Here is an 18,975-nt window from a genome sequence, read left to right as displayed (position 1 = left end):
GATAGATAATTCGCTCTCAACAAATACTTTAAACAGTATCAAAAAGCCTCACACAAAGAGCATGTACATTCAAAACATTATACTTGGAAGTAAATCATACAAACAAGTGTAATTGAAGAATAGTACAATTATATTATAAAGGTGCTAAAACCACGAAGGGCGCACAATGTCATTACAAGCTTTTGAAGAAGATATTAATTACAAGGCCTCATCAGGCCTGGGCTTCATCAACATGCCTGTCTTCTTCCTCAGGATCAGGAGGCAGAACGATCACCCCGTCTTTCACCTCGTTAAGATGGTGAATTCCTTCGACATTCAGCTCAATGCCGGGGTTCGTCACCTTCAACTGGGCCACCGCCCGATCAAAGCCAAGTTGGACAACCTCCACCAAGCTTCCTTCCAGCTCACCAATCATGTCCATAAGGCCAGCACGCCGCATGACAGCAAGGTCTTCCGCCTCATCCTCCCCTGGGAGGTCCGCTTTTCCCAGAGCCTCCTCCAAGGTCACCTTCTCCTCGGCCAGCTTTCGAGAAGATACAGCTGCTTGATCGAGAACAGCCTGAGCCTTTGATAACTGCTCTTTCAAAACAACAAGCTGACGGTCATGTTCCTCAGTAACAGACCTCTTGCTCCTTTGATCTTCCTCCAGAGCAGCAACCCGGGCAGACAAGGCATCCCTCTCCCGCGTCAAAGCATCGACCCGGACTTCGCTGTCCAGCAAAGAGTTGTTCAAGGCAGCAGCGACCTCCAAAGCCTTCATAGTGGCAATAACCCTATCAGTTATTGCCTTACTCCGGCCAGCTGGACCCAGATCCTAGATAATCCTCAGCTCTGAATCATCCAAGAAAAGGGTTGATTGGGGGCCACACAGCTCCGGCTCAGACTATACCGTGGGAAGCTGGAGAAAGTCTCCCTTCTTGGAACGCACAGGAACGGCCTTGATCGGCATGATTGGGTCCTCGGAGGGCACTCTTACCCTCTGCCTCTTAACAGATTCCTGCACCAGCTCCTCAGGAGGCTCATCACCTTCCAAGTCCACCAAAGGACCAGAGGTTGAGCCAGGGCTTGATCCAGCTATAAGATGATCCAGGAATTGAACGTTATTGCGCTTCTTTTTGTTTTATATGTTATATTTATTTGTCTTTTGACACAATATTTGTACAAATTTATTTTATATGTATTGTTTTGTAATGTCTTTATTTTTATTTTTATTTTTTGGTCAAGTAGTCTAGTGGCTAGAGAAATTCACCTTAAAGATGAATAAGTGGAGTGTTCGGGATTCGAACCCCGGCCCCTGCACATACTATGCATTATCCCTTACCCAATCATGGAGACTATTTTTTATTTGTTATGTGATTAAATTCTAAATATTTTTACTGCCAAATTGATTGAATGTAATGGAAATTTAATTATTTTCTTATGTAAATGGGACCCATAGGGGATAACGGGGATGAGAGCATTTTTTATGATGGCCTTGGGAATTGTTATTGAATTTAGAAAATTGCTTTTTTGACATAGAATACTTTAAATTGACATATAGAAATGACTTTAATGTCCCTGACGGTAGACATTGATAGTTAACTGTCGCTGGGGCCAACGGTTGTTAACTACCGCTGCAAACCTTCTCAAATCATGTGACCATCAGAAAAACTTCATTTCTATTTCTTCTGTACACTTCCTTCTCCATTTTCCAGAACTTCCCATCAATCATGTTTCTTTCTATATCTTTAAAATCCCTTTATAACCACACACCATTTATTCATTTGATTATGAACAAATTCAAAATTAAATAAAAAACCTAAAAATGGTAGAAATATTGAGAAATTATTAATTGAATTGAATAGAGGGGAAAAAGGAAGAAGATGCCACTGTTATTGAAGTCGAAAAGAGTGAACAAAGAGAGAGCAGTTGAGAGTGAATTGAAAGAGTAAATTGCAAAATTGTTCATGGGTTTGTCCCAATTGATGCTTGTGGGCTGATCCCAGTTCAATTCCATGGTTCTCGCCAAAGCCTAAGTCATGATTATGGTACAACAAGCACCCACATCAAAGGAGGAAATTACGGTGAGGTTCCACTTTCCATTCCAATTCCAATAAAGGGATTAAGCAATTCACCCTTGAGTTTTTGAAAGAAATAAGCAGTATTACATTCCGTGAACAAGGTTGAGTGTCACATAACAAAAGAAGAAGTGAACAAGTTTTCGTCAACAAGTTTTCAATTTCAGTCTCAAATAGAAGAAGAAGAAGAAGAAGAAGAGGGGGTTGTTGGGGGATGAGAGAGAACATTACTTATTATTATTTAATTAACAAAGTGGCAGAAACAAAGTGAGTTTGTACAGCGGTAGTTAACTACCGTTGAGAGTCCAGTGGTAGTTAACTACCGTCAGAAGTATTTTGGTCATTTTTATGTGTCAATAGAAAGTATTCTATGTTACAAAATCAATTTTCTTCAATTTAAATGTAAAACAAATTTATATTTTTTTTGGTAGTGGTAAAACAAATTTATATCGACGGTGCATATCATTTATTCTTATAAATTTATATGTGAAGTCGGAAAATAGTCTTGTAAAAATAAAAGAGTAAATTATACACTCTCATCCCCTCTTATTCAAAACATATTAGAAATGTGTTCACTCCCTCCCCTGAGAGAAGCTTGAATTACATTCCCCTCCCCTCCTCGATATTTTATTATTTCTAATAATCTAGCAAAAATTATATAATCTAACACAATTTGAAAAAAATTGTATTGCGATTCTATTTTAATATAATAAAAAATTGAATACATATTTTTTGCTATTTTTTATTCACAATTTCATTAACATGTTGTTTTAAACTCTGTTATAAAATATGAAACAACCCAAAATAAAATTAAAATATGTGAAAAATTACTAAAGACAATAAAACATGGTTATTTAAAAGTTAGTTTAATACCCTAAATTATAAAATCAATAGCAAAATATACAAATTTAATTATCATTGACATTTAAATTATAAAGAAAATAAATTAATTTATCTTTTTATTTTTTGACAAAAAATCAATTTATCTTAAATGGTGGTTCAAAATTAATGTATATCATAAAAATATTTATTTATGTTAAAATAGATTAATGTGCAGTGCATATTTAATTATTAAGGGAGGGGGTTGTAATTCAAGCATCTTATAAGGGAGGGGAGTATAAATTTTACTTTTCAAGAGAGGGGAGCGTATATTTTAACATAAGAGGGGAGGGGAGTGTAATTCAAGTATCTTTAAGGGAAGGGGAGTGTAATTTACTCAAAATAAAAACACGTATTTACCCATGTTCTTCCTATTTTGCTCCTCAAGTAGCATAGTCACTCACGAGAGACTGACATGGCAGGGAATCTTGCCACATGGTTACGTGAATTTTTTAATAACATGGCATGTTCATAAAAAAATTATTTCATTTTTCCTCATCAATTTCTTTTACTAGCATTAATCGATGGACTAGAATCATATGCTTTTTGGACGGTTTAGGTGTTTTCGGAGTTTGGAGGGTTCGTGTCACGTTGTGTTGAGCCTTTTCCTTTTGATTTGTTTGTTGTCTAAACTTCACTTACCATGTCTTTTGTTTTACATATTGTGTGCTGGTTTTTGGTGGACCGGTTCATTTGGCTTCGAGATCGGGAGTCGGGGTCTAGCTGCAATTTTTGTTTGACTGGATTTGGTTTTTCTCTGGTGTATCGGGGGCGAGGGGTTCCCTGCTAATTTGGTACTATATTCTAGATCGAGAGTCAGTTCTTTGACTCAAGTTGGTTTTTAGGCTTTGTGTTATGCTCTTTCGGTGGTTCGGAGGTCACGGGGTTTGTGATAGCTGCATGATCCTTCGGTTAGGTGCTCTTCGAAATGTGACTCAGCTTGGGTGTTGGGGTCTAGGAGTTTTATTTTCAGGGTGTTCTTTGTGGGTGAGTAGTGACAATGGGCGGTGGTGGATACCGTGTTTACAGTGCTTGTTTTTTTGGAGTCTGTTTTAGGTGGTGATGTGTTTTGGTGGGATTATCTCCATGAGTGTTTTTTAGGTGGTTATGGTGTACCGTTTATATGCATGTGGCACCGTTTGTATCTTGTTTCATCCATACCTTGCGTCTTGCGGGGATGACGTTTAATAATATATGCCGATTAAAAAAAAAAGAATAGTCCATTTTTTTATTATAGACATGAAGTCCAAAGAAGTGACATAGAGGTTGAAATTATTTAGGAGTTATTGCATATTTGTTTAGGACATTAAAATAAGACATCTCACACAAAATTATAATTTTTCGACAAGTAACAAATAATTATGAATTTTGAAAGTGTTAAAAACATAAAAACCAAATTTGTAGAACCTCGGCCTATAAATCTAATTTTGAGCTGATTTTTTTTAGCATAAAACTCTATAAAAATATATAGAAAGGATCTTCAAAGTTTTATACTATTTCAAAGATGCTTTGATTTATTTTAATTTTTTTTATCAAAACTGCAAAATTAAAATTTCGTTCCGGGTAAACTTATACTCATAGGTCAAATTACATAATGAAATTTGATATGTGTGTTTATTTTTATTCCGAAAAAATTGAAATTTTGCACGTCTTTGTCTAAAAATCAAAATAAATTGAGGTATTTTGCAGATCATTTCTATGTATTTTACAAATGTCTCTGCAAAACAATCAACTCAAAATTTGATTTTTAGGACTAGGTTTCCATTGTTTTTGATTTTTGTACACTTTAAAAATTCACAATTAATTTATCCCTTGTCAAAAAAAAATTATAATTTTGTGTGGGATGCCTTTACTTTAACTTCCTAGACAAGCTTTAAAAAAAACATGAAAATGATTAACTTCTAAGTCACTTTTTTAGACTTTATGACTGTAAAGAAAAAATGGTACATATTTTTTTTTTATTTCGGTATGTCTATTAATGTTAGCAAAAAATAAAAGAAATATGTGCCAAAAAAATTTGCGAAACAAATTTTGATAAAAAAAATGTCTCATCATTAAAAAAAAATCATGTGGCAGCAGCCACATAGCATGATTTTTTGTCGCATTGGTGCCTTTTTTTTTTTGTCAGAAAGCCTAGTGGCTGGAATTCACCTTATAAGGTGAATAAGTGGGGTGTCCGGGGTTCGAACCCCAGCTCCTACATATAATAATGCATTGTCCTATCAACTGAGTTATGTTCATGGGACCGTGCCTCTTATGTGATTAGGCATGTGGGGAACTAAAATAGAGAGAATTTTAAATTACAGAGATAAAAAAAATTATTTTTAATTTTTAAGGGGCTATTTTTAAACTTCCTATATATAGTATAGTGGTTATTTCAAATAGTTAACCCAAATATTTCTATTTTTGTCAAAAACCAATTTTTTTTTGTCGAACTTTGTAATTTTGCATTGTTTGTGCTTTGGCCGACGTTTTAGCACAAAATTCTTGTGTAAAAAGTGAATTTTGCTTATATTTTGAAACGGATGGAGTAATAGTAGGTCATAATTGATGTCAACTAATGATAATATTGGTCTATCTTAAACTCCATAATAATCAAGGAGCTCTTTAGTTATGATTACCATTGAGATTTGAATGGAAAAAAAAAATGGTGTGTGACCTACATTTTCTTCATCTTCATTCCATTTAAAAATTCTGTTAGAAATTTAATTTAATAATGAAAGGAAACAAAATAAAATAAAATAAAACAAAATAAAATAAAATAAAATACACATACTCCCTCATGTCGGTATTGTATGTGAAGTTTGACATAGAAACAATATGTGGAGAAATTGAACCGCTTAAAAAGACAGCATCATCAACCCACTGATTTGTGTTTACAAGTAGGTTTTTCTTTTCTTTCTCTTTTCAATTTGCGTAAACAACTCAAACGTCTCACTTGTGAGTGTTGTGTTGTCTAATTCCTACCAATCATTTTCGAACTTCTGTTTCTCTATTTCTTATTGCTTATCCATATTACATGACAAAACTTGACAAAGAAAAACGATCGATTGTGATTTTAAAAAAGTCTCTTTTATGTCGGCTTCACAATATTCATGTTTACTATTTTTGGTTTATTTAAATAAATGGAATTTATAAATATTCTAAATTTTCTTGACCAAAAAAAGATCTAAACTTCTTTTTTTTAGTCTCTACAAAGAAATCATACTTTTGATTTTTGTAACTTTTACCGTCAGCATTTTTAGTTTACATAAAAAATTTCCGTTTGCATTTTTAGTCATAAAAATTTTCCTCAACATTTTTTGTCCTTAAAAATGCTAAAGGAAAATGTCATAGAAACTAACAAATCTGGTTATTTTTGTATAAACTAAAATTTTGGATATTTATAGCTACTATTTACTCATTAACCCTTTATTTTTTTATTTTTTTGAAAGACATTAACCCTTTATTTTATTTTTACAAACATATTCCTTTATTTCATGATGGTATTTAGATAAGAGTTTAAATGCATATAAAAATCAAAATTATTATTTTTTACAATAAAAATGTCTAATTGGATCTGATTTTTTTGTCAAAAGGCTAAGAAAATATATTAATAAACCAAAATAAGTTCCTCTATCACAAGCAGAGAACTTAATAATCCAAGAAATTCACAATACAATCAAAGCTACTATCAGTTATAGTTAGAGGACACAAATTAAGAAACAACCTTTAAGCACGATAAATGATTCAACCTCCAAATTAAGTACTTAAAATCGAACAAGACATAATACAATTTTAACCACTAAAAAGTTAGGATTTTAACTTGTTCAGATAAAGAATGAAGAAGATATGCCTTGTGATGAAAAATTCTCCCATTTATCTCCTTCCATATGATGAAAAGCACACAGATCCAAATAATATTAAAAGCCATGCGTGAATTTTTGTAAAACCTCTTAGTCTACTGAACTAAAACAGATGATCTTTTAAAGTATTATGAAGAGTCGTTGATAGACCTAGCCAACCAGAAATCAGAGGACGTAGCCGACCAAACAAGTCACATTTAAAAAATAGATAGATGATCTCTATCTTCCGAATTACCATAATTAGCTGAACAATGAATATTAGTATTAACCAAAATATGTCGCCTAAATAAGTTATCCTTTGTTTAATTCGATTCAAAAAAAACGCCAGACAAAAATGTTGACTTTGAGAATTGCTTTAAGCCATAACACATGATTATAACCCTTGTTTAAAACAACTTCAACATCAGTCAAGTTATTATAACGGATCAATGGAATATAATTTACACTAGATTTTTTTACCTCTCAAGGGATAAGATAACATGTTTCAACATAAAAAGGAGTACATAATTAACTACAATCTTGACTATCCACGTGTGTGTGGGATATACCATTTAAGCTATGAAGCCCGGATACTCCAAAACGGAGACGTACCCGTACCGGATACGTATCGGATACCGATACTCCACGGATACTCGCGGATACGCACCCACGAAGTATCCGAATTAATTATTTAAATTTTTAAAAAATATTTTAACAGATACTTATCCGATACTCCACAGATACACAAGGATACTTATAAGATACTTCACAGATACGTATCCTAGAAAAAGATGAAGAGTAAAAAAGTGAGACAATGTTGTAAACATTCGGTGGAGATATATATGATTCAATTTTAGATATGCATCACTAGAATTGTTTCTCGATGAACCGCTTAAAATTATACTTCTTGTGAATGAAGGTAACGAGAGAGAGATGATTCAGTTAATCAAAATTTGTGTTGAGTTCTTTTAATCAATGTTTATTTTCTTCAATTATTTTACATACATATAAGTTTTAGTATAAAAATTTTGTTGACGTATCCTAGCCGTATCGTATCCTAAATTTTGAAAAATTTGCGTATTCCCGTACCCGTATCGTATCGTACCCGTACCGGTATCCGTATCTGGGCTTCATAGCATTTAAGTCGATGGTGATGCACACGTTTCTGTGAAAGTGGTGTGTCAACACTCCTAAACCCAATCAGGGAAGCTCTCTCAACTGACAGCATTGTCTCGGTTCAGCGAGATATTCTCATAATTGGTACTCATTCTTCGACAAATTTAGTCTCATGTGAGTTGAGTATTGAAGGATTATGTTTTATTCACATTGATTTGCTTCACTCAATGTCGCTCTGCCTCCATAGGGAGTCGTGAGTTTCAGCAAGTTCGCATCTTCTTTAATCTTTGCTCCACTTATGTGGATTTGGGAATGTGCTGGTTGTTTCCTTATGAGGGTCTCTCTTTCTTATCTGGTCTATTTTCGGATCAGTTGCGATTTTGTTTTAAAGATCTTAGATCTTATCGTTTTCTAGATTCAAGATTTGGGTTTCTTATAGTGTATTTGCCGCTGAATCTGTCGGGGTTTGTTGTCTATGAATTCTCGATGAACTAGGGTTTGAGTGGTTATTTGAAAGTGCGCCACAAAGATGTTGCAATGGAATCTTAAAGATTGTCGAGTAGGCTGTTTGATTGGTCAAAGTGGTAGCATGTTTTTTTTTAGGTGTTATGTGGGCATGTCTTTTTGGATCTTGTGTTGTTGAGAGCTTGGATGGTGAGCTCTTTTTGTTTTCTATGGCTCTTTTGGTGTTGAGTATGGTTTTTACAGTCATGTTTAAGACATCATAAAAATCACCATCATGAAATTATGGGATTTTCAAAAGAGGAGATAATTAATTATGAATGTCTAAGAAATTCATAACTATATGGAACAAAAATTCATAATTAATTCGTTTCACGTTTAAAAACTCCAAAATTTTGTGGTAGCTAAACAAAAAATTATGAACTTTTTATGATATTCTAAACATGCATGCAAAATTGAGGAATGCAATTTGACTCGTGAATATATGCTTACTCGAAAAAATTGTGATTTTGCACGTTTTAATCGAAAAATCAAAATAAATCAATATATCTTTAAAATGTTATAAAACTTTGCAGATCATTTCTATATATTTTTTATAGAGGTCTCTGCAAAAAAAAAAAAAAAAAAAAAGCATCTCAAAATTCGATATCCAAGTGGAGTTTTATGTTGTTTTGATTTATGAGTTTTTGGCTCTTTAAAAATCCATAGTTTATTCGTTTCTTGTTGAAAAATTATGATTTTACGTGGAAGACCTTACTTTAAATTCCTAAATAAGCCTGCCAAAATCAAGAAAAAAATTGGACCTTTAGGCTATTTTCCTCGACTTTATGTCTATAGGGTAAAATGATTCATTTAGTCTTTCAATTAATGTTCGCAAAAATAATTTTTAAGGATAAAATATATTTTTTTTCTAAATAAAAATCCACGTTGGAGTAACCATGGTGCAAGCTTTCCTGCAAAATTTGCCCCTCATGCATGACTAAGTTATGGGAGATCCAAACCAGGAAGAATCTCAAATTATAACAGTATAATCAACATTTTTACTTATAAGACTATTTTTAGACTTCACGTATATTATAAGGATTATTTCAACGATTAATCGAATTTACAATTAAACCTACTTTTTATTAGGGTAATCTCGATTAATTTTTTACACTAAAAAACATTAAAACTAATCTAATCATTAATTTTCGTAACTTTTTAAATATTTTTACAAATACAGATTTATATAATGGGTTTGCTAGAAGCCACTCATGAATGTGTCTTTTAGCAAGTCACACCTCAAGGTGTAATTTTTACTTTTTAGTTATAACTTTGCTAAAAAACACCTTTATAAAAATTAGTTGGTGTCTTTTAACAAATGATCATAGAATAACTTGCTAAAAAGCAATTTCATAAAAGGTGTCTTCTAGCCTAACCATTTATATAAAGTTGTAAAATGCTCCTTTTTTTTTTTTGAAGGATTGTAAAATGCTCCTTAAAAGGTTGTAAAATGTTATATGAAGGGTGAAAAAGTGTTGCTTACCAGTGTTAGAGACATTAGTCAACAAAACCTTACTAACGGCAGCTTAAAAAATTTGTAAAATTGTGATATTTTCAAATAAATATGATTAAATTTTTAAAAAAAAATTTTATAAATAAAGATTGGAGGGAGTTCATAAATAATGAGATGTGGCATTCTATTCTATAGCATAAAATTCCCAGAAAATGTAACCAAAAAAAAATAAAATTCCCAGAAAACCACGAATACATTTAAACGCCGTGACTATCACATCACATGAGAGAAAGTAACAGCGTCAAAATAGACGGCGCCGCTCCATTTTCTCTTTTATCTTTCTCTTCTTTCCCTATTCTCTCTCTTCTCTCTCTCTCTCTCTCTCTCTCTCTAGAAATTCCTTTACAACAACTGAAAGTAAAGAACCTCTCTCTCTTTCTCTATCCTTTTTTTTTTTCGTCTAAGGTACGCTATTCACTCTCTTTCTCTCTCTCTCTCTAGTTCATATTCGTAACTGTATTATTTATTTGATTTTTTTCATTTTTATCTTAATTTTGAATGATGCGTTATTAGTGTTATTCAAATTCCATAATTTGAGTGTGTGTATGTTGAATTTTGTTATTTTTTAGATTTTAGATGTTTCATCAGATTTTTTTCGATTGGATCATATTCACAATTTCATTTTAATAAATATTCTAAATTTAATTTTTAGCTTTTTTTTATTTCGAGTCAATTTTATTCGATTTTGTTTGATACGGTGTCTCATTTTTCTGGTGATTTGAGTTTGTAAGAAACATATTAATTTGCAGCTTATAGCATAAGTGCTTATGAATAAGCTATTTCTATTGCACAAGACAAAATAAAGTCAAATTGTTTTCGAATAAGCTATAAGCTGCTTTATTAAGCTATCTTGGAGAACTTGTTGAAATAAGCTGGAAACAACTTATGCTAGTGAATAAAATAAGCCAATCCAATGAGGTCCTAAGTAGTTATTGTTATTTATTAAGTGGATTTTCCTTTCACACTATTCCATATTCTTTTGTTACTCTTGTGTTCACTTTTTTGGTTGAGAAATGATTGTAATTGTTTTTAGAGTGAAGACCCATTTTGATTCTTCACAATTTTCCAGCGACCAAATTTAGTTATCGTCAAAAAGTAATGCCAAAGTAGTCCCTGAAATTTTCCATAAAAGGGTAACCCGGTGAAATGAAGCTCCCGCATATGCAGGGTCCGGGAAGGGGTCCCACCATTTGGTGTATTGTACGCAGCCTTACCCTGTTTTTACACAAGAGGTTGTTTCCAGGACTTGAACCCGTGACCTTACGGTCACATGACAACAACTTTACCAGTTGCGCCAAGGTTACCCCTCAGTCCCTGAAATTTTTCATATCGAGGACAAATCAATTATAATGAGTCAGTGACTAATTTGTGCTTTCTATTAAAATGTCAGGGACTAATTTGAGTTTTATTTTTGTCAAGGATTAAATTGGATCGATAAAATTGTGAGGAATCAAATTAGGTCCTTACTCTTGTTTTTAATTATGTTTTGACTGTAACATTACAGATAGATTATTGCAATTGATGATATGACTTTTTCATCTGTTTCAGGAAGAGAGGTGCTCACTGGTGAATGGGTGTTTTTGGTGGTTGTGTTAATATAAGAAGCTAAATACTATTATCAATTTCAGAATGGGCGCTGCGTGTTGTGTTGCGGCCAGAGATAAAACTATTCAAAGTGGACCAACCAGTGAAGTCTGGCATAGGAATGCTCGGTATTCCCCAACATGGAACTTGCGATGGGATCATAGAAGTCGTGTAGCTGGAGAAGATACTTCTATAAATTGGTTTTCTGACGGTGTTAGCAGCAACGACAGATTGGAGAATAAAAATGAATCACATGTATCCGAGGATGGAAGTCCGATGCAGAATTATCAAAGGAATAGATGGCAAAAGTCCCCAATCTCTGAAGGAACTGCTCAACATACAAAATCATTTTCTGGTAATTTTCATTGAATCAACTCTCTGATTTTAACTATCCATGATACACCTACTTGTTTTTCGCAGTAATTTTTTTCTTCTTTTCCTAGTTATTATTTGACATGTCTCATGAGATGAGCCGGTAACCTATTAAATAGAATGAAAATATAACACACTGCTACATCGAAGCTATGACAGTAGTCATTGTGATACATTAAATATATAAACATGGTGATGTGTTCTCACTTTTGTTTTCTTTTTCATAAATGATCAGCCATCAAGAAAAAATGCAATAAATATGGCTAGAATGATAGTAATTCCATATAAGGAACAAGTTGAGCGTTTTATGTCATGTTATTGTACTAGTAAATCTTGAGGGACTTAGATGGCAATTTCAAATATGATAGGATCATGGGACTGTAAAATAAAAGAGAAATGAACTGCTATGAATTCCTTAGTGCAAATAAATGTTTTTGTTGTACTACAACTACTATACACAATACAACATAAAAAAACGTAGACCAATGGAACATCAAGCTGGCTCCTTTTATTTAGGAAACAATTGACCATTAGTACATAAACATGTCTCAGAAGTTATCTTTGTTAAAGTTAAACATCAAATCCCTCTGGGCTATTTTTTCTGAAAGCTCGGCAAATAAAAATGTTTTTCCTTCAATCCTGTGTTTTATATTTTAAAGAGGAGAGAATATAGTGCTTGGTACAACTTCTTATATTAGAAATTCAAATATCCAAGTTTAATGTGTTTTATGGCATTCTTTTCTTTCACGGTCTAGTATGTGCCTATTGAAACACAATGAACATTTATAGCTAAATTGGTATTGTGTCCCATTGTTAAATCAGCAGCAAGGCTCATAAGTCATAACCCTTGTAGTATTAAAAATAATGAGTGGTCCTTAGCCCCCTAAGCCCCCTAGTGCTTGTTACTCTGAGTATAAAATTCAAAACACACAACATTTTGTGGAAGCTTGTTTATCAAAAGGCTTAACTGTGTTTGAATAGATTATTGAACCTTTTTGATTGGCTTTTGATAATCTTATTTCATTGTGTTAGGGTGGAATATGCACCATTGGATAAGTTATTATGTTTCTCTCTCTAGTTCATCATTATTCATAGCCCAGTACTTGATTAACAAAATATATAACAGAATTGGAAATCTTGTAAGCATATACTCGCTAAATGGTAAATGGTCTGAAAAAATCAATTACGAATTAACAATCCCATTTGCACGAAAAGTTATCACTTATCATCATGGATTTTCCGGAAAAATCACATTCTCAAATAAATATGAATGGAAATTATTCTGCAAATCCCCCATGCCCACCCAATAGGGAAAAATAAGCTTATTATGCAAGTCTTCTAGAGGACTGTCCACCCAACATTTCCTTTTGGTCTTAAGCAATAAACTTGATGAGTGATTATAGAAGTTCCCCTCATAAACACATAATCTTGGATGAAGGTCCATACTTGAGAAAATTGTGTAATGTAAGTCCTTTAAAAAAGTCAAAAAAAAAAAAAAAAAAACTTTCAGATCAATGTGTATCTTTATCTGAGGGCCAAGTAATTACTGTGTATCCTGATGTGGCTTCGTTTATATTAATTATTGTCTTGGCTATCCCTGCACCAATACGAGACAGACAGCAATGCTGCTATTAGAAAAAAGAGGAGTGCTAGCAACACTCTCTTTTTCAACACTTGCTCTAACACCCACTCTCTTATTGGGTGAAACTCATGTGGGTCTCGCCACTTTATGTAGGACCTATTTTCAAATTGTGGATCCTACATAAGTTTCACCAAATAAGAGATTGAGTGTTAGAGTTAGTGTTGCTAGCACTTCTCTAGAAAAAAAGAGTAGACCATCCTTGTTTTAAATTTAACTGATCCATTAGTAAACTATCATTCACTCAACTGGTTTGTTTATAGATCTGATGGTGTTCATATTTATGTCAGATCAATCTATTTCAAGGAACGTTTCCATAGATGGGAGAATGGAACAGGTAATATTATAACTGAAAAGGAATTTGGTGTTGTTTTAAGTTTTTGCAAGTAGTTCATATCTGATTTCTGGGGCACATTTCCTGCTTATTAATCTCTGTATAGGTGAATGAATTGGAAGAATCATCAGCAGTATCAATATCTTGTCCATTTCCTACAAAAACTTCACCTACATTGTCTTCTACTTCGTTGTCAATATCTCCTCAGCCATCCCAAAGCCGCCTACCTCCATCCAGCTCAACACCATCAAAGTGGCCCTCCCATTCCAGAGGATACCAGTTATCACGGCAAGTTTCTGATAGCCGGATCATGGGATTTAAGTCACCTAGCAGCTTTTATGCATCTGAAGAAAGGCCAGTGTTTCCTTCACGGAGCAATGAATATGGTATGCACTCTGACGGGGGATCTTCAGATTATTGTTCTAGACCTGGCTTTACTGAGCTGATGGGCAATCCTCACATGGAAAGATGGTCAGTTGATACCGAGTCATTTGGTTTTAATTGTGATAGGTTGGCTAGATTCAGTAGCCAGTTTTCAACTTCTCCAGTTGATTTGCAAACATGTGGTGTTTGCTCAAATCATTTAACTGAAAAATCTTCTTGGAGCAGTCAACAGATTATTGCAAATAATGACCTTTCTGTAGTTTCTGTTCTTATTTGTGGACACGTCTATCATGCTGAATGTTTAGAGAGTATCACACCTGAAATCAACAAGTATGACCCAGCTTGCCCAGTTTGCACTTTTGGCGAGAAACAAACTCGTAAATTGTTTGGAAAAGGTATGAAAGCTGAAATGGATTCAAAAGCTAGAAATAAGAAATCAAGGAACCAAATTGTGGATAATGATATTGACGACGACGATGATGATGATTCTGTTGTATTTGATCATTTTAAAGATAAAAGGCGTCAAAATAAAGGTCCTAGAATGGACTCTAGTTCTAGCAAAAGAAGCTCTTCTGGGAAACCTTTTCTGAGTAGACACTTCTCATTTGGCTCAAAGGGTTCCAAAAGCATGTTAGATAATCACCCAACCCGAAAGAAGGGCTTTTTTTTGGGCGAAGTCTAGCAAGGAATAAACTGCTTCTTGGTTGTTGGTAAGTTGCATTATATTTATTGTGTTGCTTTCATAGAGTTTATCAATAACATCCTTTTTTTTTTTTTTTTTTTTTAATATCAATGACATCCTTAAAGTTGTCATATTCCATACTTTTGTTTGGAATAATACTTCGTACATTATGATCGGTTAAAAATCAAAATTTCTTACTCTTTCTCTGTTTCTAATTGGTGGTTATGTCCACCAATCCTAACCCAAGTCTTACAATCCTCTGTGGCGCAGTGCAGCCACTGCAGAGTCATTGGATTTAAGTGCAGTGTTGGATACGACAGCTTAACGGTCTAGTCACTCAGAATTTGTTCAAAAGCATTGGTTGTTTCACATCCACATTTCTTTGGCTTCTGTTATTGGTGCAGCCTGGAATTTTGAATTTGTTATTGGTGCAGCCTGTTATTGACTTCAAAGTTCAAATGTTAAATGTAAATAAGCTTATACTGCCAGAAATCCTCAGCTGTTATTTTGGACTTATTTATTGTTTATTTTCCCTTTAAAACAGATTCCGTTGTTGTTCTTATCTGCAACCTCAGATATAATGACTGATGAAAGGGCAAGATGTCATTCATCAAGTTTTCATTATTTGAGCATTGCATTCACCAATGCATGATTTCAAAAGGATTAGAGAATGAAGTTAACTCTGTAAAGAAGAAAAGTGTAAAACATTCAGAAGGATAAATATATGAAGACAGAGACAGTGTTTAGAGACCAAGGTTCTTTATATGTTTTGTAAAGATCAATTTGTTCATTGCATGGATATAATTCATGTATCCAAATGACGTTCTGTTATCCATTGTTCTACTAATGTAATTCAGAATACATGCCAATTTGGTTGTATCTGGTGTTGGGCAACACCAATTAGTTTGGTTAAGTTAGTTGCATAAAACCTTGTATCTGATGATCAATGCTTTATTGGTTAGAATGGATTTGTGATTTTGGTAGCAGATTGTATTATCTGCTTTATTTAATGCCATTTGTTACTTGCTGACTGTTTGTTGAATCACCAAGTCCTCAAAGTTTCAACTTTTACACTTACACTTGGGTGAGATTTAGTATGGGAAAGGAGAGTTGTTTCCCACCATGGAAAAGTTTTTTTCAACCATTAGATTAAAGAGGTGTATCAATTTTATCATGGACTGCCAATACTATATTTTTTTCCCTTTCTCTTTCTCTTACAACTTTTTTTTTTGTTCATATCTGGAATTTTTTTCTTTCCTAAATCTGGAATTTTTTTTAAGATCTATAACCGGCTCATAAGTGTAAAATCAAATTAGATGGACTAAGAATGTTTGGAAGCAATTTTTCCAATGTACACGGCTCTGGTAGTTGGTTTAATTTTTTCAGTGCTCAAACATACTCTTCCAACCAATGATTATACATCCTAGGTTGACAATAACAAAGGTCACATTAATAGCACCGATTCTTAGTATGTAAGGAAACATTATTAACTTCTTTTAACTGAAAAATGAAGTTTTATACTTTCGTATTTTAAAATTTGGATATGTAAAGTGGATTTTTTACATATCTAGCTTTCATTTCACAAATAGAAGATGAGAATATTCAAATTGGTTTGATTTTGATTTGAGTTATTGAATTGAAGATGAGAATAGTAGAAATTATGAGAAATGAATGTTTTAAGAGAGAAAGTTGTTAAACATGATTTTACTGATAAAAAGAAAGAAGAAAGAAGCCACTGGTGAGATAAACGAAATTAGTGCATGAAGAAAGAAGCCACTGGGCTGTTTTCATTCAAGGTTAAAAGGTTGAGGAAAGTGTAAACAAAAAATCTAGTGATGAGAGATCATGATAAGATCAATGTTCCTTGTTGATCTAATGGTTGAAAAAAACTTTCCCATGGTGGGAAACAACTCTCCTTTCCCATACTGAATCCCACCTTACACTTGCACTATATTGCTTGCTTGTTGTTACTTTAGAGAGTTACGTGCACGTTTATATGTTTGTTCTAATTATATTATTAACTAACTTATACAATACGCTCCCATGAATCAATCAATCATTTTTTTTGACATGAGAAGATAAAACAAATAAAAAGCAATTACAAAGATCCTTTCTACTTGCTATTTAATTTGTCGACAAAAAAAGAGCATATGTTGACTCAGAGGAATAAAGGTGATATATATTGTAAAAGAGAATTTTAATTCTATTTCATTAAAAACTTGTTACTTTATTATTTCTCATGTGATAATTATTAGAAAGTGACGAGGGTGAGGGTGATCAGTTTCAATGCAAATTTTAATTCATTTGTACTGCACCTGTCAAGAATTGTTTATTGAACTATTGTAGATCATTTTTTAGATTATCAATATTACACGACTTTATACTTGGCAAGATATGAGAAAGTAGAGTTTAGGTAGGATATTCACACCCACATTTTGAAAACAAGGGATAATGTTTCAAGGCTGGTTTGTCCAACATGAACAATAAATTTAATATAATTAAGTCACATAGGTGTTCGGAACGTGCTGAACGTGACTTAAGTCACGTAGGTTGTATTCCACGTTGGGTTTAACACATGCGTGAGATAAGTCATGTGGGGGTATGTAAGGAAATTCGGTTGGGAGTGAGCAATTCTTGATGGGAGAAGAGCAATTTTCAAACAACTTTGGCTTTAGATTATGACCGTCCAATAGTAACAATTGTTTTTCGTCATTATGCTCTATGCGAAATTGCATATACTGATATACTAGTACATAGTTTAATTCCTTCACAAAATTTGCATACATATTTTGAAGTTGTTTCTCTTAAATATGGAACTTTCATATGCATAAACTCAAATAAGTACATATGATATTTGCTGCCCCTTATGTGTATCTCAAATCCCTACAAAAATGTTTATATTCGTAGAACTGGTCATTGTGGCCATAAATTCCTGCTCAGAATTGTTGTCTGATGGATTACTGTGTTTAAATTCTAGAGATTTTTGTGTTGACAATTCTTATCATATTCTTGCTCTGATGAAATATTCCCAACCTTGATTGCTTTTTGGCCATAAATTCTTATCATAAATGTTTGAATTCTTATCATTGTGGCCATGCAAAAGATACAATTTAAAACTCAATTATGTTACCTAAAACTAAGTGTTTAGAGTAAAGAATCAAATATATCCTAGTTATGTTTATAACTAGGATATATTTGAGCTGCAAACTTAACAGGGCATCATAAAGTGTTAGCCTTTCATGTTAGGTCGAAAATATATAAAGAAATAATGTATCAGCCAACACATAAGATAGATAAACAAAGCTTTAAGCTTATTTTTGTTTTACTAAAACAAACCTTTTAGCTTGAAAGGTCATATTTAGATCAAGACAACACAAGTCAGGATTCATAGACGAATTAATTTAATTTTGCTAATATAGATGAATTCTAAAATATTTCTCAAACACTTCGGAAATTAAATTACTACAGGCCCCAATTTAATGCAACATGCAAAAAATATAAAGATAAGAACGGAGAACAGCAAGCATGTGCCCCAACAAACTATATTGATATCTTGAGTATCATTTGAATTCTCCTTTTTCATTTGCTTTTTCCATTATTCCATTCTTGTACTTCAAACATATCACGTGTTGCATGCAGGCGCCAACAACCCTGCAATTTTGGTCCTCCAGTAAGGATCTTAACCTAGTTATTTAGTATAAATATATGAGAAATAAATCAAGAGCAAAGGGCCTGGAAAAGAGAGGAAATCGAAGAATTAAAGAAAAAATAAATTTTCCGCTGGTTGAGCTTCCTTCTTTCTTCTTCCTTGGTTCTTCTCTCGTAGCCCTCTTTCTTTTCTCCCATGTGTTGTTTTATTTCTAGGTCTTAAATCTAGGTTATATCTGTTGTTTATAAATTTATAAATTTAATTATACATCACTTGTTTTCATGATGATTTCTAATAGAACTTCTTCAAATTAGAAAGTTGAAGTTTAAATAAGATAAAAACTATAAATGTTTGTTTCAAGCTCAAGAGAGTATTGGCTAGCAGATCGTTATTTGATGTTTTGGATTTTTTTTATAACATGGTGTCTTTCTGTTTTCA

General features: G+C 33.1%; 1 protein-coding gene and 1 pseudogene across 2 annotated transcripts; one reads left to right on the top strand and one right to left on the bottom strand.

Annotated features, from left to right (window-relative positions):
* Positions 1-211: 211 nt before the first annotated feature.
* Positions 212-7,988, bottom strand: LOC146898201 (uncharacterized). The gene is made up of 3 exons (XM_085736518.1): positions 7,850-7,988; positions 890-1,074; positions 212-814 (listed from the first exon to the last, which is right to left on the bottom strand). Exons 1-3 carry the CDS (start codon positions 7,986-7,988, stop codon positions 212-214), a joined length of 927 nt encoding a protein of 308 aa, XP_085592644.1.
* Positions 7,989-10,189: 2,201 nt separating this feature from the next.
* Positions 10,190-14,910, top strand: LOC146898200 (uncharacterized; annotated as a pseudogene). The gene is made up of 4 exons (XR_015021261.1): positions 10,190-10,298; positions 11,442-11,832; positions 13,779-13,825; positions 13,929-14,910. The product of XR_015021261.1 is annotated as an uncharacterized LOC146898200 (transcript).
* Positions 14,911-18,975: the final 4,065 nt, after the last annotated feature.

Source organism: Medicago sativa, chromosome 8, assembly GCF_051527215.1.
Source record: "Medicago sativa cultivar Bolivia chromosome 8, Bolivia_mono, whole genome shotgun sequence".
Taxonomy (NCBI): domain Eukaryota; kingdom Viridiplantae; phylum Streptophyta; class Magnoliopsida; order Fabales; family Fabaceae; genus Medicago; species Medicago sativa.
The sequence above is the reverse complement of the archived record's forward strand: the minus strand, read 5'-3'. Positions and strand labels throughout refer to the sequence as shown.

Coding starts and splice junctions, on each gene's coding strand:
- LOC146898201 (XM_085736518.1), bottom strand. CDS start 7,988: ATGCTGTCAGTTGAGAGAGCTTCCCTGATTGGGTTTAGGAGTGTTGAC. Junction 1,075..7,849: donor ACGGGTACGATACGATACGG/GTACGGGAATAC, acceptor ATCATCTTATAG/CTGGATCAAGCCCTGGCTCA. Junction 815..889: donor ACTTTCTCCAGCTTCCCACG/GTATAGTCTGAG, acceptor AGGATTATCTAG/GATCTGGGTCCAGCTGGCCG.